Raw genomic sequence first — 27,132 nt, forward strand, 5'->3', positions numbered from 1 at the left:
TTCGCCGAAAATAGAAGCGCAAGCCGGCAGTGGAGTGGCCACATTTGATTTAGGAGTCCACTCGCTAATATTGACATTGATTGCCGAATTTAAGCATTACTAAGGCACGCCTAAGTCTGCGCAAAAAATAATCATAACAATAACATAACATACACGCAGCCTTTTATCGATGGGTCACAAATGCGACGGGCCAAAAATGGATCCATTGAATGTGTTTTGGCCAGCTTACCTCTATGCAGTCGACTGGCCAAGATCTGCTGCCTTTTGAAACAATAGATTTTGTTTTATTTCTATTTTGACTTCGGTTGATTGGATTTGCATGAGAATCGAATCTAAATGATTGCATAAATTTATGTCGACAATTCCTATTGCCTCTCTCTATATAAAAATCGCTTTGTGCCCCTACTTATATATAGCTCTGAACTAGTTTTCTTTCCGCGTACCCTAATGGCCAATATAAAAATCTTTTCCATCAAAGGCAGTCGAAGATGTGGCCAGAACATAAATAAATGCCCTAATCTATTTGCACGTGTATATTTATGTAAATATATGTAATTTAAACATCATTTGAGACAAACAAGCTATCATATATTGTTTAAAAATATCTAGATCTTTTCATATTGAAAATGGTAGTCTGGTGTAAAGCTTAAACTAAAGCTCAATTGGTAAAGCTCAGCTTTAAAGCCGTTAAAGCTTTGAGCGGAAACGGAAATAACCACCATACTTTTCGCCTGAAAGTATGCTTTAATTATTTGAAATTATGTAAACAAGGTTTGTTTTGAATGCTCTTGTAGCAAATGCTGATAAGTATGATTTTATTTAGGGTATAATATGTTATGCTTCAAAAACTTAAAATTCGAATGAATGTTTGGGCTTCTGGTAGTGATAGCCGTCCTCACGATAATCAGTGTCATACTCCGAAGCAGATGTCTTAAGATCCACATTGCGTTGCTTTAAAGGGCTCCTATGAGATCGCAGTTTTTTGGGAGCGATATAGGTGGGTCTCTTCTGACTGGCCGCAAAGCCCAGAAAATCTAGCTGCCCATCATCATCGGCATCATCGTCGTCGGGAATCAGGACTGAACGCTGATTGGGAGTAACTGATACCAAGGCGCGCTGGTGTCCATGATGGGGATCGCTGTAGAAGTTGCCATCTATGATGTTGGTGTCCTGCTGATTTCCCAGCGCATTGGTGGGTCCCTGGAGATGGGGTTGTCCGAAAACGTTGCCATTCAGGACATTGAGGCCCTGGTAGTTGGATCGATTGGGCTGACGTCGGTTGTTGAGGCGTGGAACTTGTCCCGCCGCCAATTGGGCTCCAATGGAGGGGTCGAACTGTCCCTGATTGGGATCGAATGCTCCCTGTCCAGCTGGACTGGGTCGCTGATTAGGAGCGCCCTGGCCAGCTCCAAGTTGAGCGCCCAAAGCGGGATCAAAGGCGGCTTGTGTATTGGGTCTGCGGTTAGGAACACTCTGTCCAGCTCCAAGTTGAGCACCTGCAGAAGGATCAAATGCTCCCTGACCACTTGGTCTCTGGTTAGAAACACCCTGGCCAGCGCCCAATTGAGCACCTATAGAGGGATCAAATGCTCCTTGTCCACTTGGTCTTTGGTTAGAAACACCCTGTCCTGCGCCCAGTTGAGCACCCAAGGAGGGATCAAAAGGACGACCTAGCTGTAGGTTGGGACCATATTGGTTTTGCGCAGGTCTTTGCGCTTGACCAGCTCCGAAACCAGGGTTAAATGGAGCTCCGGCAGCTGCTTGGGCACCGAAAGAGGGGTCGAATCCTTGGCTCGCTCCAAGTTGAGCTCCTCCCGCAAGCTGAGCTCCTCCGGCTTGGGCACCGAAAGAGGGGTCGAATCCTTGGCTCGCTCCCAGTTGAGCTCCTCCGGCTTGGGCACCGAAAGAGGGGTCGAATCCTTGGCTTGCTCCCAGCTGAGCTCCTCCGGCAGCCTGTTGATTTCCAGCAGCATTTCCTATAGCTCCTAGCTGAGCGCCAAGCGAAGGATCTACGAGAAAGTTCAGTCGGTTGCCATAACCACCTCCATAGCCACCTGGACGTGGCGGTCGCTGGCCATTGCCCAGAACAGCCAATTGACCGCCGGGAACGGGTTGATTGGCCGGAAGATTGCCGCCAGTGGGTGCCAGAGCGCTGGCTGGTAGCTGAGCACCTATGGGATCAGAGGGTCCACAGCCAGGTGGTACGTTTCCAGGTCCAATAAACTGGCAGTTGGGTCGGAAACCTGGTGCCTGAGCTCCAGTCGGTGCTTGAGCGGCAGCAGGATCCTGTGCTCCAGGTGCGGGATCTGGGCGGGTAAGGGAATTCAATTCCGAGTCCTGAGACTGCACGTTGATCTGGGTGTGGGTGTGGAACACCGAGTTGGGGGCACTGGCGTATAGAATTCGACTAGGACGACGGCGGCGGTGAACCACTTGGGTAGCAGCTGGGGTGAACAAGTCCTGATTGTGATCCGTACGGATATGGGGCTTGCTATGCTTGTAGTGGATGTGCTGGGTCTTCACTTCGGGCTTCTTGTCATAGTGATGGTAGTGATCCACTCGCTGCTTCTTGGGCTCCTCATGGTGATGCTCCGTGTGCTCCTTGTAGTATTTGGGCTCCTCGTGTTCCTCCTCCTTGTGGTAAACCACCTTTTCAGTGGTGTGCTTCTCCTTCTTGTAGAAAGGTTGCTCCGCCTCCTTTTCCTCGTGGGAATGCTGATAGTGGGATTCCTCGTCGTCATCTTCGTGATCCCTGGAGTGATGATGGCGCTGGTGCTTGTGGTGTTTCACATGGGAAACATCCGCCAGACATGCGATTGCCATAAGGCTTAAAACCAGGATCACAAGGGTGTTCTAAAATGAGAATGTTTTAGTGAAATTGGGAACCCAGACTTATCGTTGATCTGTTACCATTGCTCAAGTGCCAGTGACTCTAAGCAGCTGTGGATGCAACTTATATACTCTCTTTGCGATCTTTGGCGTTGCATCGCGAGCCCCCAAAAATAAGAACAAAGTTGAAAGCGAAACCTGTTGCCTAGCGTGAGAAATCGATTCCGCGCTTTATGTGACCCATTTGTTTTTATTGAATAGCCGCCAATTTAAATTCTATTGAAATTATTCTGAAGCACAACGAAAGTGTCCCGTAAATTTGTCAGATCAAAGCGTTTCAATTTATTGGCCTAAGTGCGCTGCACACTTATGCGAAAACACATGGGTTCTTTGAACTCCATGCCCAGGTGTGAGTTTGGCCTAGTAACGAAAGTTAAGCTTCAAACATAAACAAATAAATGTTGGTAATGGTTAGAAAAAAATAAAGCACAGGCCTTGGTGACTTTAAACATTGGTAAATTTGTTTTGATTTTATTTTTGTCTTGCCTATTTATCTTTATATGATATAAATATTGATATGATGAACTTCTCGTTTACAATAGCTCAGTAACGGGTATCTAATGGTCGAGGCACTTGCCTTTTTTTTACTAACGGTCAACCATCTGGATGTGTTTTATGAAGTTAAGGCCATATTATCTTAGTTCATTCATTGAAAAACTGCATTCCAGTGCTAATTAACATTAATTAATAAAAATTTAAGGTTGTTGCTCTATTGATCGTGCGAAATAGTTATTTTTCTTTGCTAGTTATTCTTTTAAAAATGTTGTATAATTTTATTTTCGCTGCTTCTTTTGCCTTAACTATACACCATGTCATTCTTGTATAATCATCAAATTATCATATTATCTTTATTAGTGTTTCGAAGCTCAAATAAAACTATGTTTTTTTAAAAAATTAATATTCGCATTTTATTGTCGCATTTTGTTATCGTATCATCATCATCGTTTAAGCGCGGTGCTTGAACACACGGCGACGGACGGTCTTGTACTTGTATCCCTGCTGGCTGGCGGCGGGCTGGCTATAATCGTATCCGGAGCGGGCGGCAGAGGGGGCGGAAGCGGCGGCCTCGAACACCGGGCCGGAGGACTCGAAAGCCGGAGCGGCAGCAGGGGCGAAGGACTGCACGGGTGCGGGGGCGGGTGCTGGGGCCGAGAAGCTTTGCACGGGGGCGGATGCGGCAGCGTGGTGATGAACTTGGGGAGCCGGAGCAGGGGCACGGTGCACCTGAGGAGCAGGAGCGCGGGAGACCTGTGGTGCGGGTGGCACATAGCTTCTCACTGGAGCGGGAGCAGACTCAGCGGCATGGAAAACCGGAGCCGGAGCGGGAGCGGCGAAAGTAGCTGGAGCTGGAGCAGGAGCAAAGGACTGAACCGGAGCTGGAGCTGAGGCGGCGGCATGGTGGTGGACCTGGGGAGCGGGGGGCACGTAGGTGCGGACTGGTGCTGGCGCAGAGGCGGCCTGCTGGAAAACGGGAGCAGGGGCAGCAACTGGAGCTGGGGCAGGGGCAAACGTCTGCACTGGGGCAGAGGCAGCAGGGGCAGGGGGCACGTAGGTCCTCACTGGGGCAGGAGCAGAGGCAGCCTGCTGGAAAACTGGAGCCGGGGCAGAGGCGGCTGCCTGGCGGGGAGCATTGTAGTTGTAGCCCGATTCGGCGGCCACACAGCCAACCACGGCCAAAGTCAAGATGATAAATTTCTGCAGGGAAGAAAACGAAGAAAATAAATAATTTGCCATCAAATATAATCAGCAAATGGAGAAGACAGATCCTTACCATTTTAGATGATCTGTTTGCTTTAGGAGCAAAGAATCGAATAATATCTTGGACCGGCGACTCCTGTACTTTTATACAAGTCGGCGAATCTGCGGGTCCAAACGGAAGTGCTGAGTATCATAAATCAACGAAACGTTTTTCTTCGCGTCGAAAAATATGTTTAATTGAGCGAACAGATACCTCGACCACGACGCCAGATGGGGCTTGTTTTTATCAGTTAGGTACGCCATGGAGTTTGGATTAGAAACTATCATTTTTTTACTGTCATGCGAAATATAAATATTCATAAGAATACACGTATCACAGCTTAATTTTTTTGGCCAAAACAATTTTAACGCAAACCTGATGGTTGAGTTTCGTCTTGAAGAAGAGCTTTTTTAATTCACCCAAGCTTTTGCTTTGACTAAGCTCTATATTGGGATAATGAAAACAGTAGCAGAGAGCTATTTTTAAATCGATCCAGAACAAGAGGTATAGCAATTAGCCGGTCATAAACTATCTAGTCAGCCGTAGAACTCATCCACTTAAACCCAACAAAACTGCTCAGGCTAATGACTTAATGTTCCGCAAAGCAGATTGATTGACTGATTGATTAATTGTTCAGGGAAGCCTCAAGATCGCAACTTCAAAGATATTAGGTGTCTCAAACGTTTCCGCTTGGGGTTATTGGCATCTGGGGCCCTTTTTTGCATAATTACGATATCTGATCTGTATTGACGCCCTCCAATGGTCTGGAAGCCACACAATGTTATTGTTTATCTTTCAAAGCTTTCTTTATTGTTTATTCGCACCAATTCGAGAATATGCTAATCGTATAAAGTCAGACACACAAATAAACTCATTAAATGTATTTTTGCATTTCTTTGCCGAGATGGAGAATTAGCATTAGAATATAGTTGGTGTTGTGGGTTAAACCACAAACCAGTTGAGTTGGTGGTTGCTCAGAAATGTTGTATCGGATGATGATGCATCTTACTGGGGCGGCAGGTAGGTGTTTCGGGGAGCGATGACTTGTGGCGGCAGGTAAGTATTGCGCGGAGCAGCCACCGAGATCACTTGCGGAGCAGGACGAGCAATGGACACCACCTGTGGAGCAGGACGAGCAATGGACACTATCTGTGGAGCAGGACGAGCAATGGACACCACCTGTGGAGCAGGACGGGCAATGGACACCACCTGCGGAGCAGGACGAGCAATGGACACCACCTGTGGAGCAGGACTAATCACTTGAGGTGGCAGATAGGTGTTACGAGGAGCAGCCACGGAGATCACTTGGGGGGCAGGACGAGCTAGCTGTACCACTTGTGGAGCAGGACGAGCTATCTGCACCACTTGAGGAGCAGGACGAGCTATCTGCACTACTTGTGGAGCAGGACGAACGGGAAGCACTTGTGGCACCACCCGAGGTGGCAGATAGGTGTTTTGTGGCTGAACCACCTGGCGCTGAATGATCTGGGGTTGAACTTCAACCCTGGGAACAGAGATCACTTGGGGTTGCACCACCAGGCGCTGCACCTGAGGCGGCAAGTATGTCCTGGACAGAGAAGTCGCACCGACCACTCCCAAGAGCGCCACTGCAAAAGCCAAGAAGAGGACACGCTGGTCGCAGAAAAACTTTCCATTAATCCCACAATTATAAAATCCAATTCGATTGAAACCCACCATGTTGATCACACAAAGTCGAACAATTAAACTGTTTTTTTGCAAGCAGAACATTTGGTATTTATAAGACATTTTGGGTAGAACCCCAAATATATAGTATATCTAATAAAATCCAGCTGCTATTTTTTTGCATCTGTATCGATATTGTCTTTCTGATTGCAGTCGTCTGGCGAAATGCGGTTGAGACTGCGAACCATAAATAAAAAGCAGTAGTCCATGCGCGGGTTCCATGTCAGCCATAAAACAATTACTTGAATCAATTTGAGCTAAAATCTTTTTTAAAAAAGTAACTCGACAAGTCCACGTATATTTGTTTTGGTGAATACTTTCACTTTTCTTTGTTATTATGGGTTAACTAATAAGGCACAATTTTTTTTGTATTTCACTCTCAAGTAAACAAAAAAAGGTTCCACCAACAGGTTGTATTGGATTAAGAATGCACTTTGTCCCGAAGTTTGGTAATATTACTATTTTGGGTAGATGATTCAGCATAGATATACTATGCCCTGCCTACCATACCTGTACGGTGCTCTAAGTAATGGGTACGATTAATATTAATTAATTATATTAAATATTAATATTAATTTCGAATTATTTCGAATACATGTATATAAACTAATTAACGTAATATAACAGATCGTCTGTTCTGGTGATCGCAGTCAAGAACGAATATATTTTATTAGGCTGAAAAAGATTTCCTCAAGTTGTTACATACTTTTCATCGAGTCTAGTATACCCCTTATTTCAATGAGTAACGGGTATAATAACGGTTTTCAGTACTTGTGCTTACTAGTTCGTGCTCTGCTAAATTGTCTGTATCGCCGCTGTTAATGAAATTTGCTACCGTAACAGCGTAAGCGAAGACACGAACCGCAAATGTTAGCCACAACGGTTGGTTCAAAGACGATGTTAATAATTTTTGGAATTTATGTGCTCTTAATGCAGATTTATACAGCCAGAAAGAAATTTTGTTGTATTCTTAATGAACTTTAGCTTTTGTGTGCTGTGTTGGTGTTTCGTCGCGGTTTCGTTTTGTTCGTGCAAAAAGTTGCCAAACATCCAGTATATATTGGCCGTAGCTGGTTGGCTGTGTTAACTTGGCTTCCGTTGCCTGGCCGCTAATTGATTCCCCCCATTATATTCCCCCATTGAAGATTAATGTCTGACATTATGCTAGGATTGATAAAGAGTTTTCAAAATTATTTGCGTGCATTCGGATGGAATTTGGTCTTGGATTTGGTTATAGAAGAAGAACTCACTCATAGGAATGAAGAGAATAAACTTGTTCTTAATTACGCCCAATACCTAATGTGAAATTTATAAACACTAAATTCTAAAGCATTCACCAAACTAACTGAACCGGTTTCAGGATCGGTTATACGGCTCAGATCCCCAATCCCAATACACCGCACGCGTGTTTAGCGGTGCACATATTTGGCTATTTCAACAAAACGCTAAGCAAATTCATTGGCTGGAATACACATTTGCTATGATATATATTTGTTGTATATTTGGGGACTGCAGATTGCAAACTCGTTTACCGTTTTGTGGCATTTACCCAGCATTAATCTAATTAAACCGCAGGCAGAAGCGTTGTTTTCACTTCGGATGAAGTAATCAGAGCTAATTTTTCATATTAGCATGTAGATTAGCGTGTATGAGAACTCATTTAAACGCCGGAAACTTTGATCCGCTCGGGTCAAAACACACACATCAAATTCGGACAAATTGCCAGAGTCGCTAACAGCCATTCCAAATTAGCCATCGAGAATAATCAATGACTATGGCATGTTTAATAATGACTTGATTGACGACATAGTCCAAATCATGACGTTGATAGTTCGCACTAAGTCTGACGTCCAAACCAGATTTCGTTGATACTAAGAGATTTGCCCTATAGATTACGCAAGTCAACTTCTATATTAAGCGAAAAATCCCCGAAATTCTAAAAATAGTACAGCATGAATCAAATTATTGCGTCGGTCAACGATCGACCTAGCCACGTTAGGCGAGAATTCTTAGAATACTAGCCATACTAGCCATACTAGCCATCTTGTACGTCATAGCCGAAGAGGATAATAAGGTATTTGAATCGAGAAGCACTTAAGTGGCAAAAATAAATGGATTTCATTAAAATTCAAATCGATTGTATAACAATCAAGTTTGATCGTAGGAATTCAAATGACCAACATTAAAAATCAGTTTAAGAGTGCAACTTTCGACTTGTGTTTATCGATTTATCAATTGCCTTTAAAAAAGAACAGGAATCTGGAACAGTGGGTTAAATTGGGATTGTGGTTGTCCTTGCAACGCGCCATGGCAAAGGTCAGTTCGAGGAGGGCACTGCATGAGCAACCGGTTTCATTCCCGATGACTGATTCATGCACCTGGATGACGTTTGGATGAAGGGCAACCTTCACTGCCCTTCGAGAGTGTGAATAATTTTGTTCGGAGGAAGAGATAACTTGGTGCCTTAAGGCGAAACTTTTAGGAGAATTTATGCAAATCCACAAGCGCTCTCATAAATAAAACATCCAAATTAGTTTTTTTTTTATAGAACCAAATCAATGCAAAATTAATTTATGCTTTTCGTCGCGCTAACTAGCGTGGAACGCGGTTCTAAACTAGATTTATGTGGGGGATCATTAAAAGAGTGCCCTTGTCTATGTCGTGAAGTGGGAATTTGCCGAATTCGAAGTGCTTCAAATTGGCTGTCAAATGGTGGAGCATCCCTGTTGGTCGTCGATCACAACAAGCCAAATATTTGCAGATTATCGAGCATGAGATTGCGTGCTCATGCGGGACCTCCTTCCCCCGAATTCCAGCATTTCTGCGCCTCCACTTTCTGAGTTCTTCCACGCCATTTTTCGTCCATATTTCACCGGTTTTTCTTGAATTTAAATTAAATCTATTCAAACAGCTCACGAAGCGCAAACTCAGCTTTTAAGTTATCTCACATACTCGTATTTAAAAGTAGTCTTTTTGCTTTCTTTGGATTATGATTTTTATTATAGGAGGTGGTTATATTATAGATGAGTTCTAGGGGCTTCTTTTTTTTTTTAAATTTTGTTGCCTTGGCCAAAATCTAAATTTGTCGCCAAAATATAAAATTTCGCCTGCGACGTGACAGAGAACGAGATACACCGTAAGTTTATGGGTGTCGTTCTGAGGGAGTTGCGTAGCCAGAAGATTCAGAGACGTCAGCAGCAGCCGGTTAGCCATCCCAAGCAGGTTCTGTTTAGTTTTCGGTGCTCCGGCGAGAAGCTTCTGCCATGAAATCTCTTTTGTCCATCCTGAGGCGCGCTGAACTATAAATAATGTAGACTCGAGCAGAAAAGGCACAGTCACAACTCTACCTTCGAGGTGTTGAATTGGATCTGAGCAATATGGTAAGACCGTAGGCCGAGGAACCGAAATGGAGGATCAAGGATTAGAGCACTGCACTCGGTGGTGGATACGAATACCGAGCTGGCAGACCGTGGAATATCTGTGAATACCAAATACCAAAGTGCCGCTTTACTTACCGATCTGTGTTTTCTTCGCAGAAATTCCTGATCGCTTTTGCCCTGGTGGCCGTGGCCAGCGCAGATGTTTCGCATCTGTTCTCGCACAGCAACAACCTGCAGGATGATGGATACCACTATGCCCCACCACGCGCCCCGGTCGTCATCGATGTGCCCTACGTGCCCCACGAGTCTGCCCCACCAGTAGTGGTCTACGAGGCCCCCAAGCCCAGGCCCACGCCCCCTCGTCCCGTCTACACCCCTCAGCCCGCTGGTGTCCTCAAGGACGATGGCTACCACTACGCTCAGCCTTCCGTGAAATTCGAGGTCGCTGCTCCTCCACCACCAAAGGTTGAGTACCTGCCTCCTCCCACCAAGAAGGTGGTGATCGCCCCTCCCCCAGTGTACGTGCCACCCCCAACCAAGAAGGTCGTCGTCTACACCCCACCCCCACCACCACCACCGAAGAAGGTCGTGTACACCCCACCCCCAACTGGCATCCTGAAGGACGATGGCTACCACTACGGCCAGCCCTCTGTGAAATTCGAGGTCTCTGCTCCCCCACCACCAAAGGTTGAGTACCTGCCTCCTCCTACCAAGAAGGTGGTGATCGCCCCCCCCCCAGTGTACGTGCCACCCCCAACCAAGAAGGTCGTCGTCTACACCCCACCCCCACCACCACCACCGAAGAAGGTCGTGTACACCCCACCCCCAACTGGAATCCTGAAGGACGATGGCTACCACTACGGCCAGCCCTCCGTGAAATTCGAGGTGTCCGCTCCTCCACCAAAGGTTGAGTACCTGCCACCCCCACCCACCAAGAAGGTGTACGTCGCTCCCCCAGTCTACGTGGCTCCACCCACCAAGAAGGTGGTTGTGTACACCCCCCCCCCACCACCACCACCAGTGTACGTCCCACCCCCAACCAAGAAGGTCGTCGTCTACACCCCACCCCCACCACCACCAAAGGTGTACGTGACCCCCAAGGTCGAGTACTTGCCCCCCGTGCAGAAGGGATACAGCTACCCCAACGACCCCCAGCCCGCGTTCAACTTCTAGGCTCTCGAAGCTCGTTGTAAATACACAGATTAAGTATTAGCCATATTTTTGAACGAATTGTGAATGAGTGTCTTGGCCTTTCCCCATCGCAGGAAAGCCGAGTCCACTTGATGTAACCGTGAAAATAAAAATCATACGATTTTAAACATCTGCATTTAAATAGGCGGGAGTTGAAAAAAAAAAACACAAAGCTTGGCAGTCGTAATTTCACTAAAGTGGCTTAAAGTCATTAAAATTAAATCAATTATGAATAGCTGTCTATTGTGCTGTCAGGAGTGCTCCAAGAAAGAATCGTATTTATTTAGTTAGTTAACTCGAAAATATAATTTAGCAATGATTTAGTGTGATTTTTTGGATAATGTTTGTGCATGGTTCACATATTTCTTTTATTTAATAGGCGCCTTGGGTTATGCTATACTTTTCAATGTGACCCATTAGGCGCGAAAAGTATGCTACGTTTTTTTGAACAGCGAATTAACAGAAGTGATATTTCATTGACATAAATCTGTTCAATTAACAGAAGTAAGATAGTTTAGTAAGAAAGTTAATGAAAGACAACAATTTTAATACTTAAAGGTTTTAAGATGCAAGGCAAAATTAATTTTTTCTGTCCTGTCAGTATTACCTACTAGTACTACTGTTTTCGCCCAATCAAGTGTGAGCTTTACAACTTTGGGATAAAATGTTTATTCATATTGCAGTTATTGAATTTCCATTGTTCGCCTTGATTGGGTGAACTACAAGTGGGTGTGTCTCCATTCAAATCCCGTTGGCACTTCACAGCAGGTGGAATTTCCGCCTAGACATAAAGCAATCTAATCAATGGCCAAATGGCTAGTGCCATCAATCTTCGCATGTCCACTGAAATGCGATGCTATACTATAATCAAAATGTCAAGTTGGCATGGATTAATTGTGCGATCATCGGCGGCAGTTTTGCAGCCATAAACTCCAGTGGAACGGAAACGTGTTGAAGCGACGCATTTATGCGCTTTATATGCTCCATCGATCGGGCAGGGCTGCATAATTGAATGTAAGACGTGATGAGCCACTTGGATCACGTGGATGGGGGCAAACACTGATCTGTCAGAATCATTAGTTCGCATACAAATCGACGAACAAATGCGCCAGAGACAAAGGCAACGCACTGACACTTGACCCCACAAAACAAGTCTTAGCCTTGGCAATGGCTATGTGGTTGGAGATGGAGATGTTGTAGCATTTTGTGTGGAGTGCCCGAGCGGCTGTAGCGGTAGCACCAGCGTTTGGCCCAAAACATCGATTCGTTTGTTTGTTTATCTAGGGCCGCTCACAGTTCCACTGGTTCGGTTTATGTTTTGGCTTCAGCACAGTCATCACGATCCAAGACGACTTGGCGCAATTAATAAAATGAGGCAAATGTGGCGAACATATAGAAGTATAAATAGTTTGGGCCCGATCGCCGGCGCCTGCATTCGCTTGAGCAACGCGCCGTTGGCAGCGACAACTATTACGGCATTCTTAAAGGTTTCCATTCGCAGTCATACCCAGCTAAAGATCATCTAACATCATGGTAAGCCATCGTCTTCAGTAGCTTGTAACCACTACTAATTCGAAACAGCAAGTCAATCAATTTTAACTCTGAAAACTACTGCAACTCAAGCTTTAACACTTCACATTTAACTTTTGAAAAAGAAAAACAAGTCCACTGCATAGCAAAAGCTGAAGCTTGATTGCTCATCAAGTTTGCACTTCTATCATATATCCAATTTATAAATAGTTCTTTAATAATTCAATCAAAACGGGCTATTTTTAATAGTGATCCTACTGAATGCATCATAAGAAAATTATCATAATTGGTTTTGAGCATTTTAATTTATTGCTACCATTTTGATTTAGGAAATCTAGTTTTCATATCAAGAAAGCTTTGCACGCAAGAACTAGAATAACTTTTAAGTATGCGACTAAATAAGCTTTGGGATTTTATTAAAATTTTTTTATATTTTTACTCTATAGCGCCTTTTGGTAATCAGTTTCATACTTATGGCCATTTGTCTGGCCGCCCGAGCAGATGTGTCCCAGTTAGTGAGATCTGGCAATGGATTTGTTTACGATGTGCCCAAGGTCACGGAACTGGAGCTGGAGGTGAACAACGAGTTTCCCACGGGCGAGGAGTTCCCCCAGGATGCCATCCCAGTGGCTCCCTCCGATGCCGAACTTGGCCAGGCGGAAGATCTGGAGGAACCAGTGGAACCATTGGAACGAGTGGAACCAGCAGCATCCAGCACAACCATCTCCAAGAAAATCCATGGATACAAATACCAGGTGCCCAGTCGGCGCTTCAAGAGCTAAATAGCCACCTTATTAATTCCAATTTGTACCAAAGTTTCGTAAAGATAATAAACAATAAAATCAAATCGAGATCTAGCTGCGTTCCTTTCACATTTCAGGCCCTTGGCCAGGGCTTATTTCAAACACTTTTCGCCTTGGACGCGGCTCAGAACGAGATTTTTATGGTGAACTTATAAAAAGCGAAGCAGAAAATGTCTCTGCTCGACCAAATATTTCTAATCCAAACCGGTTAAGGAATCACAAAATTTGCAAAGATTTGCGATGGATCACAACAGCTGAGGCCTAGCCAGCGCTGAGATGGATGCCCATAAAGAACGACAATTAATTTCATAATCGGCATAAATTACTCGCATTTTGGCCAAAGGCGAGCAGAAACGAGGATGGTTCAGCACACGCCATCCAATTCCGGCACTGGACAATCGATCAGTTCCATCTCTACTGGGCAGTTCATCAACCCATTGCTTTTTTTTGGCATGCGATCAAATAAAAGTGATAGTTGAACCTAGACCAGTATCGTCTGTTTGTTTATGCAATCTCGGCTGAAGACGCTAATCCAACTAATTAGTGGAATTTAGCTGGTCTCCAATCAGTGGAGAGTTCTCAGTAGCGCAGACATTATTTAAAATAGTTTTATAGTTTTGTAAACATCGTGTCTAATTGGAAAAATATGTTCACATTATAATATTATACTCAAGAATAAAATGAAATATTGCTAAACTTGTTAATAGTTTTAATCAAAAAAAATATAAGTTAGGTCTACTTCTAAAATGATTTTTAATAAATTCGAACCGCCACCGTTCAAATAAAAATGTAGTTTGAAAATAGTCTTAATTTTCCTTGGTTCTCGGTTGCCCATAAGCTCCTTACCATCTTCTCCGCCTTTGCACTATAACTCGACTGATCTGTAACTGAGTTGCTTCCGCAAGATCATGTCCAGCAGACAGCTTCATTGTCCATCTGTCCATGAAACTCTGACCACTCAAACTTCTTGAGCTGCAGAAGGCAGCGCGAGCCATAATTATTATAAATGAAGTCTAAATGATTTATGACAGCCAGCAGAGCACGCTTACAACGCTCCCAGCGACGGAACTAACTCTTCAGATGCACTGAGAATTACAATTTAGTAGCTTCAAATAAATATCACTCTCAAATGGTTTTTAGAGATTAACACTTAAGGGGCCTGGCTGCCTGTGATAGCTGATATGCATTTAATTTACTACGCTTTTACACATAAAATTTTTTTTTTTAATTTATATAGATTTCTGGAGCATCCCATTTCATATTTGAAATCAAAAGATTTCAAATTTGTCTAGCAGTTCGGTTTTTTTACAACTATTTCCCTGTGTGGTAGGCTTTTGTGCCCTAGGTTCCGTCGGAAGTGTAGTCTTACCTTTAACACCGTAACAATGAAAACCCAAGTGACGACGTTGATGAAAATCTGCTCGAAAGGGCCCCGTTGAGGCATAATGGTGCCGAAACAATGTCGGCGATGTTGACGCTGCTCCTCTGTCAACTTCGGCGCACTATTGTGGCGCTAATCATTCATATAAACATGGCTACGGAGAGCGCTACAGATACAGATACAGATACATTTACAGATACAAAGAATGCCGTGGGGCTAGCGGTGTTATATCGATTTAAATGATAATAATTGGCCTCTAGAGCGCCATGGACAGTATCGATCTGTTTTAGAATTTTGACTATAAATAAACCACCGCGGATGCAAACGTTCAATCATTTGTGGTTTAAGAGCTCAAGGTGTCAGACATATCATAAGGGAGATGGTGAGTGTGGTCAGTTGAAGATCTGAAAAGTAATCGGAATTTAACGATTTCATACCTATTGTAGAAGTTATTCATTTTTGCAACCTGCCTGCTGGCTTTCGCCGCCGGAGATGTTTCGCATTTGCCGCTGGAACTCCTGGAGGAGCACCACGAGCATGGCTATGGCTATGACTACCCCAAGCCGGAGATACCATTTGTGATTACCACGACGACGGAGCCACCACCGCCGCCACCACCGACTTATCTGCCACCCAAGCCAGTGCCCACTTACCTTCCCCCTCCTCCACCCACGACTACTACTACTACTACTACCACCACCACCACCACCACTCCCGCTCCCACTCCTGCTCCCACCTACCTTCCTCCTCCACCACCCCCACCGCCAACCACCACCACCACCACAACAACCACAACGACACCTGCTCCCACGCCGGCACCCACCTACCTGCCACCCCCACCACCACAGCCGGAACCGGGTTACCACTACGATGTGCCCGCCCAAGAGTTCACCTACTGAGCCAAATCGCCGTCGAAGTGAACATGGAAGATTTCCCCGGATTAGTTTTGTTTTGACTCGCTGCACTAGGCTTAGGTTTATATAAGGTTAAAACCATCTCAATAAACGCTGTTTTGTTAACCCCATTAGCATCGGTATCTCCCCAATATTTATTGGGATGGGGCAAAAGTGGTGCAGATGGCCGAGTCAATCACCGTCAATTGTCTGGGATTTCGTCGCATCCGCTGCATATTCATGAGCTGCTTTGTTGTGCAGAGCTAATTTTGGTCGAAATCGCATTAATTGTTTTGGGGTAGAGGGAGATAACACACGCCGATAATTGGCCGGCCTCAAGTTCATGAAAACCAAGAAAAGTGTGAAGAAAACCGAAGAGTCAGCCGAGAGTCGAGGAAGCCACAATCTTTGTATAAAAGCGGTGACCATCGACGTTATTGACATTACTACCTGTTGCCATCAAACGGCAGCAACATCAACTCGATCGGTGGATTATCTCTTGAAGGAAATGGTAAACAGTAGCAGCATATTCTCTTATTGAGATGACCTAACTCGTGGTTATTTTACAGAAACCCATGCTGATCCTTGTGGCCCTGGCAGGCTTCGGCCTCTGCGTTCGAGCAGACGTCTCCCACCTGCACGGAGGAGGCTACCACGATCACGACCATGATCACCATCACCATCATGACCACGATCATGATCACCACCACTATGATATCCATTCCCACCACCATTCTGCCTTGTCGCATGATCATCATGATCTGCACGTTGATCTGCACTATCAGCCAGATCACCACCATCATCATCATCACGAGGCCAAGTTCGATATTCCCAGCGGATATAGCTACGGACCTCCAGAGAAACCGCGCCAGAAGTACCTGCCTCCCAAGGTTGCCCTCCCACCGCCACCACCTCCTCCGCCCAAGGCCACCTATCTGCCTCCCTCCAAGCCCGAAGTGAAGTACCTGCCCCCCGAGCCGGTGGCCAAGTATCTGCCGCCCAAGGTCGCTCCCAGCCTGCCTCCCCCACCACCCCCGCCAGTTGTGGCGCCCAAGCCCACCTATCTGCCTCCCAGTCCACCAGAGTCGAAGTATCTGCCTCCTCCGACGCCTGAGGTGAAGTACTTGCCTCCTGCCCCTGCGGCAAGGTATCTGCCACCCAAGGTTGCGCCCAGTCTGCCACCACCACCTCCACCCCCACCAGTTGCTCCCAAGAAGCTGTACCTTCCTCCTGCCGAGCCGGAGACTAAGTACCTGCCACCTTCAGAGCCCGTCGAAAAGTATCTGCCTCCTCAGCCCGAACCCAAATATCTGCCACCCCAACCAGTGGTAGACTTCCACATCCCGATTCCTTCCTACGCCCTGCCCCTGGGCCCTGCCCCAAGTCCGATTCACGACGCCGAGCCTGGTTACCACTACAAGCCACCACATCGCCGTTTCAGGCACTAGGATAATCAAGCAACGAAAACAAACAAAACCCAAAAACAGAAGCACTGCATTTAGTCTTAAGCTGTACAAATTAAAAGCAATTTTAACAAGAAAGCAAAATGGAGTATTCACTATTACAACACTCGAACTCTTTCCCCATCCTCAAGGTCAAGGTATCGAACCCAAATTGCTGTCACCCAGCCCCCAAGGGATCCATGTGGATTTCAATCTGACCCCCAAATCTAATTGCGGCCAATCAACCGAAATAGCCAAACAGCTTCGGTTTTAGCTTTAGTTCAGCTCGATCATCACCTGCAGTGTCTATAATTACTGTCTTTTCGGATGAAAAATGATGTTAGTTTTGGTTCGAATATACGAGTATACATAGGGATTGATCGGTGTCGGTTACAGAAAGGTTCAAGCCGACCCAAAATCGCTAATCGCCAATTGCAGCCATCGGCAATGGGGCGACAGTTGACCTCATTCAATGTTGCCCAGAGATGGGGCAAGTCTTTCAAAGATGCCTTGAAAAGATTGGACTGAACTAAGTAATTTCAGCCATAACGAATTGAGTATGCTCTTTTGAAAAGGGTTACAGTTTCTCTTTTTAAATATTAAGTTACGCTAATAGCACACTTGATATTTCATTCGATTGTTTAATTCAATCCCAATCATGTGTTATCAATAATGTAATTTTTGTTAGGAGCTTGGGAGTCAAAAGTGACTAAGGCATAGGAAATAAATAGTCTAGCAACTCCAAAAGTACGCTAAACTATTTGTCCCAATAATTGCCTAACCAGAAAACTATTTTAAATACTTGGCAAACGCAGCGGCGATCGTAAAACCCAACACGTTTATGACTACCAGCCATAAAGAGCTCCCTGGCCGGGCCAAAAAACAAAAGCCAACGCAACGAGATGACTTCGAATTAAGAGATTTAATAAAAATTGAATGCCAATTCGCAATACCGGCTGCCAAAGGGGCGAGACCCCTAAACGACGCTTAGCTGACAACCGGGCCATATAGATATAGACGGATCGCAGTCAGGTCGTCTGTCGCGGCGTCGGCGTTGGCCAGAGGTAATAACGTGACGCGATAGCTTTATGGCGACCACTGATTCAGGTTCAGGTTCTCTAACTGTATAAATAAAGAAGCACTTGCCGGAAACTGTATCACTTTGGTAGAGGCCGTCGTCGCAGCAAGAACGTTCCACCACAAATATGGTTTGTGTTTTTTCATCTCCAAGGATAAGAACTCACAGTCTTAAATGGATTCTATTGTGTATTTCAGAAAGTCCTTATCCTGGCTGTTTGCAGCTTGGCTCTGGTAGCCGCTGATGTCTCGCATTTGTTCGGTCATGATCACCATGATCACCACGATCATCCTGGCTACAACTATGACCCACCGAGCATCCCCTTCGAACTGCCCACTCCGGCCCCGGCTTATCTGCCCCCGGAACCCGTGACCGTTCGTGTGGCTCCTGTGACCCTGCCTCCTCCAGTTTACTTGCCACCAGCGACCGTGAAGCCCGTGATCCCGATTGTCAGGACCCCCAAGCCCGCCTATCTGCCACCCCCACCACCGGTTGTCAAGGTCAACCCACCCAAGCCCGCCTATCTGCCTCCCCCACCACCGGTTGTCAAGGTCAACCCTCCTAAGCCCGCCTATCTGCCACCCCCACCACCGGTTGTCAAGGTCAACCCTCCTAAGCCCGCCTATCTGCCACCTCCACCACCAGTTGTGAGGGTCAACCCACCCAAGCCCGCTTACCTGCCACCTGCACCTGTGGTGGAGCAGCCCCGTTACGTCGCCCCAGCTGTGGTGCCCACCTTCAAGATCCCGATCCCATCGTACGCCGCTCCCCTGGAGGAACCCGTGAACACCTACCTGCCGCCCCAGAAGATCGTGGAGTCCCACGACGAGGGATACCACTACGATCCCCCAGCTCAGCCGTTCCTCTTCTAAATAGCCATCATCCTCAGCCATTTTTTATTTGTTGTCTTTGAGTGTGACGTGTATTTACCAGTAGTTATTTATTGTTTACCTAGCTCAGCCTGCACTAAAAACGAAATAAAGCTTAGCACTGTGAAAACGTATATTCCCCAGCGTGTTTTATATCCTGTTCTGATCTTGAACTTGAGAAGGGAAAATCCTATCGCAAGGTGGGCCAAGTCCACGAACTCGGCTCAAGTGCCACGATAGACAGCATAATTGCCCCGGGAGTGCTAAAAATATATCTCCAAGGCATCTCCGAGGCAGAGAACAGTTTCATTCATGGACAATCCAGTTGTGGTTATTTTGGGAACTAGACTGAGTAATGCTCTATGGCCAATTCCGGCTTGATTTATTGACAACCCAAAAAAAAACCCAACTTTGAGTAATTGAACTCAGCAGCCATAACGGCAATAAGCTCTAATTTTATGGGTCGAAATGTGGCTAAGCTTCAATAAACGACGTTCTTATAATTTATGATACCACCTTAATTGTTCGAGACAATCGCTGGCATTGTTTAAGAGGTGTGATGATACGCCTGAGACCCCTGGAGGTATTTTATTATTTTTAATCCGCCCACGATGCTGCGAAAGTGAAATTAATGCGATCAGGAAGTTAAACATTTTTTGTGGGTGCTGCCATCAATGGAGAAGATCGTTTGCAGAATGTTTGTTGACAAAATGAATTGCTTTTATGCAAATCAACTTCATGATCTAATGGCTGGGAACTCGTTTCCCCTTATTGCCACCCGCTTCTTTCTGTCAGCGAATGCAAATTAATTAGATTATTACGTTTATCTTCGTTTGAACGCCCAACGATGATTTACTTAAGTTAAGAGTTTTATCTACGGTTGTTGCTCTTAGTAGCGCCGTTTAAATAAACATGGCCCATAAATTATCTGTCCAATCATTGATTTTAGAAAGCAAAACTGATGACCCCAGTCGAGACCAGGCGGTCTAGCCTGTTTCTTATTCGCCACTAATGAAACCAACTATTTGTTTCCTTATTTTTTGGCACGATCATTTTGCTGATGCATTATAGCCGAAATGCTAATTGGAAGTTAGCTTATATCGGATCATTCTAGTCGTAGACGTGGATCATAACTACATTAATATTTCGTGTTTTGCATGTGCATACTGTGCGTATGATAAATATAACTCAGGCAATCTTGATCGAGCAATCAATTAACAATATCAAAAAATAAATAAATAAGTGCATTAACACGAACAGAACAAGATTAATCAAATGTAATTTAAAACGGTTATTAAAACTGACCTACACGATATTCAGATTACAAAATCATTAATAAAAGTAATTTGATTTCATGCGGTATGTACATATAAATGACATTGACGTTCTTTAAATTGTTAAAACTTTTTGTTTTCAAAATAACACTTTCTTCTGATATTATTTACATTTACCTTAATATAAATACATTTCAATATATACAGTATAAGTTGGACTAGCGACATTATAGTTTCTGCAAAATTAATTTGTTTGAATTTCGTTTGAAGTTCAATTAAATAATGTAGTCTATTTTTCGGCTATTTATCTAAAAGAGACTTAATTTGTAACGCTGCCTTATTGTATGCTTTTAAACATGAGAGTATAACAGTTTTGATTTCTAGCACTTAAGAGAAGAAAATCCTTTAAGTCAACAATGAAACACAAGGTGTGCAATAATGCTTGTTGTAAGGGTAAAAGTGCTGTAATGTTATGAATAATTAAAAAATACATTGATATTTAAATATTATTACTAAAATTACTAAATTAATGAAAACGAGCTGCAATATGGATGTGTAACTCCGTGTAATTAACATCCAATCATTAGCCCCTAACGATCTATTATTGCCATTTGACCCAGGGAATAAATAAAAATCCCAGCCAAGACGGAAGCACCGATGATGGATTCCGATGATGAATTTTGCGCCTGTCACCACAGGCATACAAAGGAGCCGAGTGGCGTGAAGTGGAGTGGATAGATCGAGACCCAGTTTGTCATAGTTGACTGACAAAAGTGACTGTTAATGCCCCTGAATAGAAGCTGAGGCAAGGCAATCAAATTGACAATCAATCCATCAATCAAAAGTACATTGTCTCCAAAGCTGACCACCCGGACAGACTGCGGCTATGGCTATGGCTTTTAAATCGCATTGTTTACACTTCTGATTTGACTATGTGGCCAGTGGTCGTTTGAGTGTATTTTTGGGACCACTTGGCAGGTTCAGAAGATGTTTAAACCGGTTCAATTTAATGTATTTTGAAAGTAATCTAGTAGATTTATGTATTTCTATTTGCTTAAGTTGCGGCTAGTTTCGGTTTACGACCCGTCAAGAGTCGTGCAAGAAGCTGCATAAATAATTCTACCTAATTGGCCGACAGAGCCGCACCACTTAAGCCCAGCGTAGTCTTAATGAGTGCCAACACCACGCAACACAGAAATTATTTTCCAGCCACTTGGTAATAAGTAATAAGGCGACCCCAAGTACGCAGATACGCAGCTTCCGTATGCAAATGTCCATATCAGATGGCACATACATTTTCCTCATGGCATTCCATGATTAATGAGGAACCAACAGCAATGATGACGATGGGGGGTAATCATCAAATCGAGAACGAATCATTCTACAATTTCGACACACTTTATTGTGCCTTGATGAGCTGTGAATAATATAATTAAAACCCGATATTCTTCCCCCATTTGGCCGACCAGTTTGATTGGCCTTGGCAGATGAATGAAATAGTTGAACCAAAAATTTGTTTATCATTTTTACAAATAATTTACGTTTATTTATTCGTACTTTACTGGGCAATTCAACAATAACTGAATACTTCGTTTTTCGATCTTTGTCTTTAGAACATCATTTGTCTCTTTGTACTTCGCTCTTTATGCTTTTGATCTTGGCTTGTTCTTGTTGGTCGTTTCTTTGATGGTTTCGTTCTAAGATTAGGATAGTTATAATACGATTTTCTCATAGTTGGATAGATTGATAGTGGGGATCAGTGCGTGGTAATGTGTGTGTATTGATTTAGGTAGTTGTTAATGCTTGATTCAGTTTAGGTTTTTGATTTTAATTGGTTTTTGAGTTGAAGATTGGTGCGTAGAAAGTCGATTCGGGCAGGTGAGGAGAGGAGGAGAAGGAAGAGAAACGACAAAATAGTAGGAATTACTGGGGTTGTCAAGCACGTATTAAATATAGTTAAGAGCTAGCTGCGTCCTCTTAGTAGCGGCGCAGGCGGTAGAAACGTCTTACATAGACTGGACGGCGGTACTGGTATCCAGCCCTGTTGCTGTAGGTGTGACCAACCAGCTGCTGCTGCTGCGGCAACACCACCTGTTGAGCCACCGGCGCCACGTACTGAGCCCTCTGGACGATCTGCTGCTGGACGGGCTGCTGGACGAAGGACTGGGCCACGGCCACAGGACGAGCCACTGGTCGGGCGAGGGGAGCGGGGGCGGCGAAGAGGGGACGGGGAGCAGCGGCCACAGGACGAGGAGCGGGGGCAGCAGCCACCGGTGCTGGTTCGTCGATATCAATGTACTCCGGCTCGGGAGTGGCAATATCCTGGGGATTGGGTCCCTGGGTGGCGGAGTCAGGCAGCTGAGCTCCAGCAGCAATGCCTACAAGGGCCAAAGCCAATAGCAAAAAGAATTTCTGCAAAAAAAGGGAATTATGTTAACCATTTATTCTGCTACTTAGGTCTTTGCTTGAATCACTCTATCCTTGACCTGACTAATTGGTAGCCTGAGCCATATAAAGACTGCAACAACTCTAAGACTTGCTTAATATAAATTTTAATCGCAGCCTAATTGCTATTTAATTAAAAACAATTTAAATTTATGTTAATAAAACCACAATTTCACGAACACAAATCTAGTTTAGGATAAAATTGGGAGTCATCCTTTTTTGTATTCTTAATGCAATATCCCATATGGACGAGCTTAAATCGAGTACGAATCTGCCATGTACAAATTGAAAGAATTTTAAAAAACTGCCAGTGAGTGAGATTGTTATTTTAAGAACATTCTGAAGCATATTTATGTGCGTGGCTCCGGCACGGGTGTGAAGTGAGTCAAGTCCCGAGGAGCACTCGAAACGGGACAGCGCGTTGATGAAGTCGTTTAGAACACTTAAGTCCGGGTTGGTTGGCACTTGTGGTGAGAGTTATTTTTGGGTTTCTGATTTAAATAGTTTTATATCACGTTTCACTTGGTTTTCTTTTTTTTTGTTATTATCCTGGTTGAGGCAGATCACTACGACTCATTGTCCTTGTTGCAAGGATCACATACCATTTTAGTTTGTTTTGGTTTTGGTGTTTCACGAAATTTTCTCGAGCAGAAGCGAACGAGCAATTTACACTTAAGAAGTTCAAAGCACAAATGATGATGAGCTGGTCAGTGGGTTTGAAATTTATACTATATCGCCCGTTCAGTCCGTCCGGTTCGGTTCAGTTCGCTACGTGGGTCTAAGAGAGTCTGGGCAGAGCGACGGCGACCGCCAAAAACCAAAACCCGATGAGACACAAACCGCACACCGCGTTATAAATAAGGCAAAAACAATGTCTTAACAGCAGAAGCGGCACCGTTCAGCACACCAACAGCAACAACGATATCAGCGGCAATTCAAATCAAAATTTAAATCAAATAAAACGAAACGAATTGAGAAGAATCGCCGACTAGAAGAGGCAGCCGGGACCCTTCGGACGATCACTTTAATGTCGTCACGAGTCATGACGCACAAAAAAAAAGTTCCAAAAGATCGGAGAGCAACACTGTTAAAAATATTAGCAAAGTAAAAGTTAATTATAAGAATAATGCTAAATTGTTCTATTTATAACTATGAGTACGGGCAAGTTCGTTGCCTAAGTCTTTTGATTTGAAAAAAGCAAATGGGATTTTTTAATGCAAATGTAATATTTAGAGGATATAGAATTTAAAAAAATAGTTTCCTTTTTAAATAAAATTTGCGAATTTTTGTTTTTGAAGACATGATATCAAAGTTTCTTATCAAAAAATAAAATTTTACTAATTTTTATCAGTGCGTGTACTCTAATTTTAACGCCATTTGTCTCTTCACAGCGCGTGCCTCAATTAAAGTTTGTTGCCTAAGTCTTTCGTTTTGTCTCTTACTTGAAATAATTTGCATAATATTTTGTTAGAATAATATTTTCATATTGAAGTGGCTCTATTCCAGTATGCAAAAATTTTGCCACAGCTTATCCCAGAGAGAGATTAGTCATCGAACAGATAAAAGAGGCAACGACAAGATTCTAGATACATATATACTGATTACGATTTCAATAGCCAAAACTTAAGTTACCATGTCAATTTGTAGATTGCTTGCCCATCTGCCTGCCGACCTGGTAGCCCCTCTTTCATTTGTTGGATTGACTGCTGGCATGATTGTTTGTATCTTCACTTGACCTTAGTGGCAACAATAAGCAAATTTAACGGCTTTCGGTCGTACATCATTTCCGTTTCTCATGTGTATGTGTGGGGAAATACATTCACCTGCCACCGTCAAGTGAATGAAGCCACTTGAGCCAAAGATGCAGTGCCAATAAAAATGATTTGTTTGATATCAAGGCCGTCCCGAAAAGATTAAGTGGCTCAAACACAGGAAATTGTTAAACCATTTTCGACTCAGATACCAATGGTCTTTGTAAAGATGTTACCATGAATACAACTATAGTTATAAGCCCACTTTAAAATGGTTCTCAACCCATCATGTGACATCATTTTTGTTGCCTTTCACTTGCATTGATTGATGGAATATTTGTCAACGGCCCAAGATGAAACATACAAATTGTAGTATTTTTCATAATCTACCCAAAATAATAAACACCCAACAACAATTTATTTTGTGTTTTTACGGGTATTAGGAAAATTAAAATTTAATTAATAATGCTTTGGTCCGCTGGCATCTTAGGTTTCACATTCATAAATTTGATCTACCGCGAAACATTCATTATTGGCTGCTTATGCCATTTGCGGCCATTGTCTATTGAGTCAGCGATTTGACTTGCAAAATGTGTCATTTGCGTCTAAATAGCATCGTTCTACCAACGGTTATAAGTCCATAGATTCGTAAATCAATGACAAGGGCGGGACAGATTTATGTGGCCAACAATCGATTTCAATATAGTGCAGCTGGCTGCGCCGTGATAAAATTTATAATAACGCACTGCTGACTCTTATTTATATAAATGCCAATATACAATAAATATAACCCGTTAAATATGTTTTTGATCTTTCCATCATCGTGTCTTGTGTGCACGGAAACAAGACGACTACTTTTGCCCAATTTGCATACAGGAACCAGATATCGCACCCAGTGAATCAAAAGCCATAAGCCGCCATAGGAGTTTTTGCCTAAATGCCGGTAATCGAAGTTTCTATAAATTTATTACCATATGCCTGCCTATGGTCAGAACCCAGGCGATTTCACGTGCCCCTCAATATTCGTTTTGTTTTGCTCCAAACGTTCATACATATTAAGCATGCGACCTGTTGTGCGACCGGGGTTAAATAAACACAGATAGTCGCTCCTGATAAGGGCCCCAAAATTAGCCCCGTTTTTTGAATATTTCTTTTATAGCCGCTGTTGCTACCAAGAGATTTTGTTTGGTGTCAGACACGCCTTGTTATCTTGTCACCAGTTTTGTTTAGCATTTGAATGTACGCGTGTGAATAAACAGAAAATAAAACATTTTTAGCGGTTCGTTTTTGACATCTTTCTTAGTAAAAAGAGCAAGCTTAAGAGCGCTGTAATATAATTTTAATATGACCTCGTCTAAGCGAAGATTCTCAAGCCATTCTACCTTTCCCATATTTTTATTTTATCACGATTCTAGACAATATGCTTCGTAAATAGTGTGTGGAATTCTTTATTTGACGAAGCTTCCGCACATTCACCACGTCGTCCACCAGAGGCATTATGAATATTTAATATTTCACGCAAAAAAGTATAACAAACAACAACTGGAGCACGGCAAATATTTCATGTTGAAAAGTCAATTGAAAACTTTAGCATACTCTTGGCAAAAATTATAAATATAAAAATAATACACAGTGATCCAGAAAGTTAAGTTACCCTTTCGTAAGGTAGTAATGATGATCTAGGCCCTGAAATATTTATTGCAACACCTCAAAATATTTGGGGTACTTGAAAGATTTATAACCGCCTCAATAAATTGTCTTAAAATAGCCCATTAATGCTAATGCTTACTCTCGTTTCCGCCTCTGCATTTGACTTAACAAATTGTTTCATCCAATTAACGTCGATCAGTCACATGACCTACAGTTAGACTGTCTTTGAATCCAAAAACGAAGAACTCTCTGGATTGGCAAACAAGTTGGATGTTTTGCAGGTGTTTAGACTTGTTTACCGTTTACCCGACCAGGGCAGATTCACCATAGATAATTCTGGTTCCAATCGATGGCCAGTCGTAGACCGCCAGTCTGGGACACGCGCACAGTGAAAGCTGCCGAAAAAGAACGTTAACATTTAATGGGAAGCATAAATTAATTATTGAAATTAGTCAGAATCGACATAAAATAAAAAACCAAATGGTCACGAGAATCGAAAGGTGATTTGAGAATGAGAATGGCCACAAAGAGCTTCATCTAATCATTGTTTAACTTAATAATAAGTTTTTTATTATATCCCCCTATAATTGGTTTCGCAACAACAGCAGATGAAATCGATGCCGCCGGAGGGGCAAAAAGCATCAGCGATGTCTCGACTTCGGTGGCTGTGAACCTCAGCAATTTATCCACTTTGGCACTTTTTGTGCGGCTCGTGCCGCAAACTCAGACATGTGAACTGGCATTTTGAACTTTGAAGCTCATGAATGCGTCGCGGCCAATTTGTATAATTAAATCGACTTCTTCCCACAAAATGTTCAATTCTGCTACGTACTGCAGCATAGCTATAACTATTTATCAAACACAATAAAAGTATGAACAGGGTTGGATTTACCAAAACAAATATAACCCAATTTATGCTAATAGGCATTAAATTTGGTCTGCATTCGGAACTGGTTGACTATAACTCAAGAATTAAGGTCAGGTTCCACATTTCATTAGTCGAGCGTAAATATAGCAATCTAGATAAGCCAAAAATAATATAGAGTAGACATTTATGGAGTGTTATTCACTTCCCCAATGGACATACCCAAGAATACTCTGCAAATGTGCTGTA

General features: G+C 43.6%; 9 protein-coding genes across 9 annotated transcripts; 5 read left to right on the plus strand and 4 right to left on the minus strand.

Annotated features, from left to right (window-relative positions):
* Window positions 1-849: 849 nt before the first annotated feature.
* LOC122618004 (translation initiation factor IF-2) lies at window positions 850-2,841 on the minus strand. Its single transcript, XM_043794110.1, has 2 exons — window positions 1,930-2,841; window positions 850-1,821 (listed from the first exon to the last, which is right to left on the minus strand). Exons 1-2 carry the CDS (start codon window positions 2,821-2,823, stop codon window positions 850-852), a joined length of 1,866 nt encoding a protein of 621 aa, XP_043650045.1. The 5' UTR covers window positions 2,824-2,841.
* A 993-nt stretch (window positions 2,842-3,834) lies between these two features.
* On the minus strand, window positions 3,835-4,687 carry LOC122618002 (skin secretory protein xP2). The gene is made up of 3 exons (XM_043794107.1): window positions 4,661-4,687; window positions 4,245-4,584; window positions 3,835-4,040 (listed from the first exon to the last, which is right to left on the minus strand). Exons 1-3 carry the CDS (start codon window positions 4,661-4,663, stop codon window positions 3,835-3,837), a joined length of 549 nt encoding a protein of 182 aa, XP_043650042.1. The 5' UTR covers window positions 4,664-4,687.
* Window positions 4,688-5,532: 845 nt separating this feature from the next.
* Window positions 5,533-6,334, minus strand: LOC122617795 (cytadherence high molecular weight protein 1). The gene is made up of 2 exons (XM_043793781.1): window positions 6,323-6,334; window positions 5,533-6,259 (listed from the first exon to the last, which is right to left on the minus strand). The coding sequence occupies exons 1-2, from the start codon at window positions 6,323-6,325 to the stop codon at window positions 5,633-5,635; spliced, it is 630 nt and encodes a 209-aa protein (XP_043649716.1). The 5' UTR covers window positions 6,326-6,334; the 3' UTR covers window positions 5,533-5,632.
* A 3,141-nt stretch (window positions 6,335-9,475) lies between these two features.
* On the plus strand, window positions 9,476-10,884 carry LOC122616462 (extensin-3). Its single transcript, XM_043791917.1, has 2 exons — window positions 9,476-9,553; window positions 9,868-10,884. Exons 1-2 carry the CDS (start codon window positions 9,476-9,478, stop codon window positions 10,882-10,884), a joined length of 1,095 nt encoding a protein of 364 aa, XP_043647852.1.
* Window positions 10,885-11,926: 1,042 nt separating this feature from the next.
* LOC122616463 lies at window positions 11,927-13,214 on the plus strand. The gene is made up of 2 exons (XM_043791918.1): window positions 11,927-11,944; window positions 12,879-13,214. Exons 1-2 carry the CDS (start codon window positions 11,927-11,929, stop codon window positions 13,212-13,214), a joined length of 354 nt encoding a protein of 117 aa, XP_043647853.1.
* Window positions 13,215-14,821: 1,607 nt separating this feature from the next.
* Window positions 14,822-15,515, plus strand: LOC122616466 (leucine-rich repeat extensin-like protein 3). The gene is made up of 3 exons (XM_043791924.1): window positions 14,822-14,826; window positions 14,965-14,998; window positions 15,063-15,515. Exons 1-3 carry the CDS (start codon window positions 14,822-14,824, stop codon window positions 15,513-15,515), a joined length of 492 nt encoding a protein of 163 aa, XP_043647859.1.
* A 337-nt stretch (window positions 15,516-15,852) lies between these two features.
* On the plus strand, window positions 15,853-16,957 carry LOC122616468 (leucine-rich repeat extensin-like protein 3). Its single transcript, XM_043791926.1, has 2 exons — window positions 15,853-16,020; window positions 16,079-16,957. The coding sequence occupies exons 1-2, from the start codon at window positions 15,853-15,855 to the stop codon at window positions 16,955-16,957; spliced, it is 1,047 nt and encodes a 348-aa protein (XP_043647861.1).
* A 98-nt stretch (window positions 16,958-17,055) lies between these two features.
* LOC122616472 (proline-rich extensin-like protein EPR1) lies at window positions 17,056-18,980 on the plus strand. The gene is made up of 2 exons (XM_043791934.1): window positions 17,056-17,109; window positions 18,227-18,980. Exons 1-2 carry the CDS (start codon window positions 17,056-17,058, stop codon window positions 18,899-18,901), a joined length of 729 nt encoding a protein of 242 aa, XP_043647869.1. The 3' UTR covers window positions 18,902-18,980.
* Window positions 18,981-21,815: 2,835 nt separating this feature from the next.
* LOC122616473 (calphotin) lies at window positions 21,816-25,865 on the minus strand. The gene is made up of 3 exons (XM_043791935.1): window positions 25,839-25,865; window positions 22,183-22,584; window positions 21,816-21,869 (listed from the first exon to the last, which is right to left on the minus strand). The coding sequence occupies exons 1-3, from the start codon at window positions 25,863-25,865 to the stop codon at window positions 21,816-21,818; spliced, it is 483 nt and encodes a 160-aa protein (XP_043647870.1).
* Between the last annotated feature and the right edge of the window lie 1,267 nt (window positions 25,866-27,132).

Source organism: Drosophila teissieri, chromosome 3L, assembly GCF_016746235.2.
Source record: "Drosophila teissieri strain GT53w chromosome 3L, Prin_Dtei_1.1, whole genome shotgun sequence".
Lineage (NCBI taxonomy): Eukaryota > Metazoa > Arthropoda > Insecta > Diptera > Drosophilidae > Drosophila > Drosophila teissieri.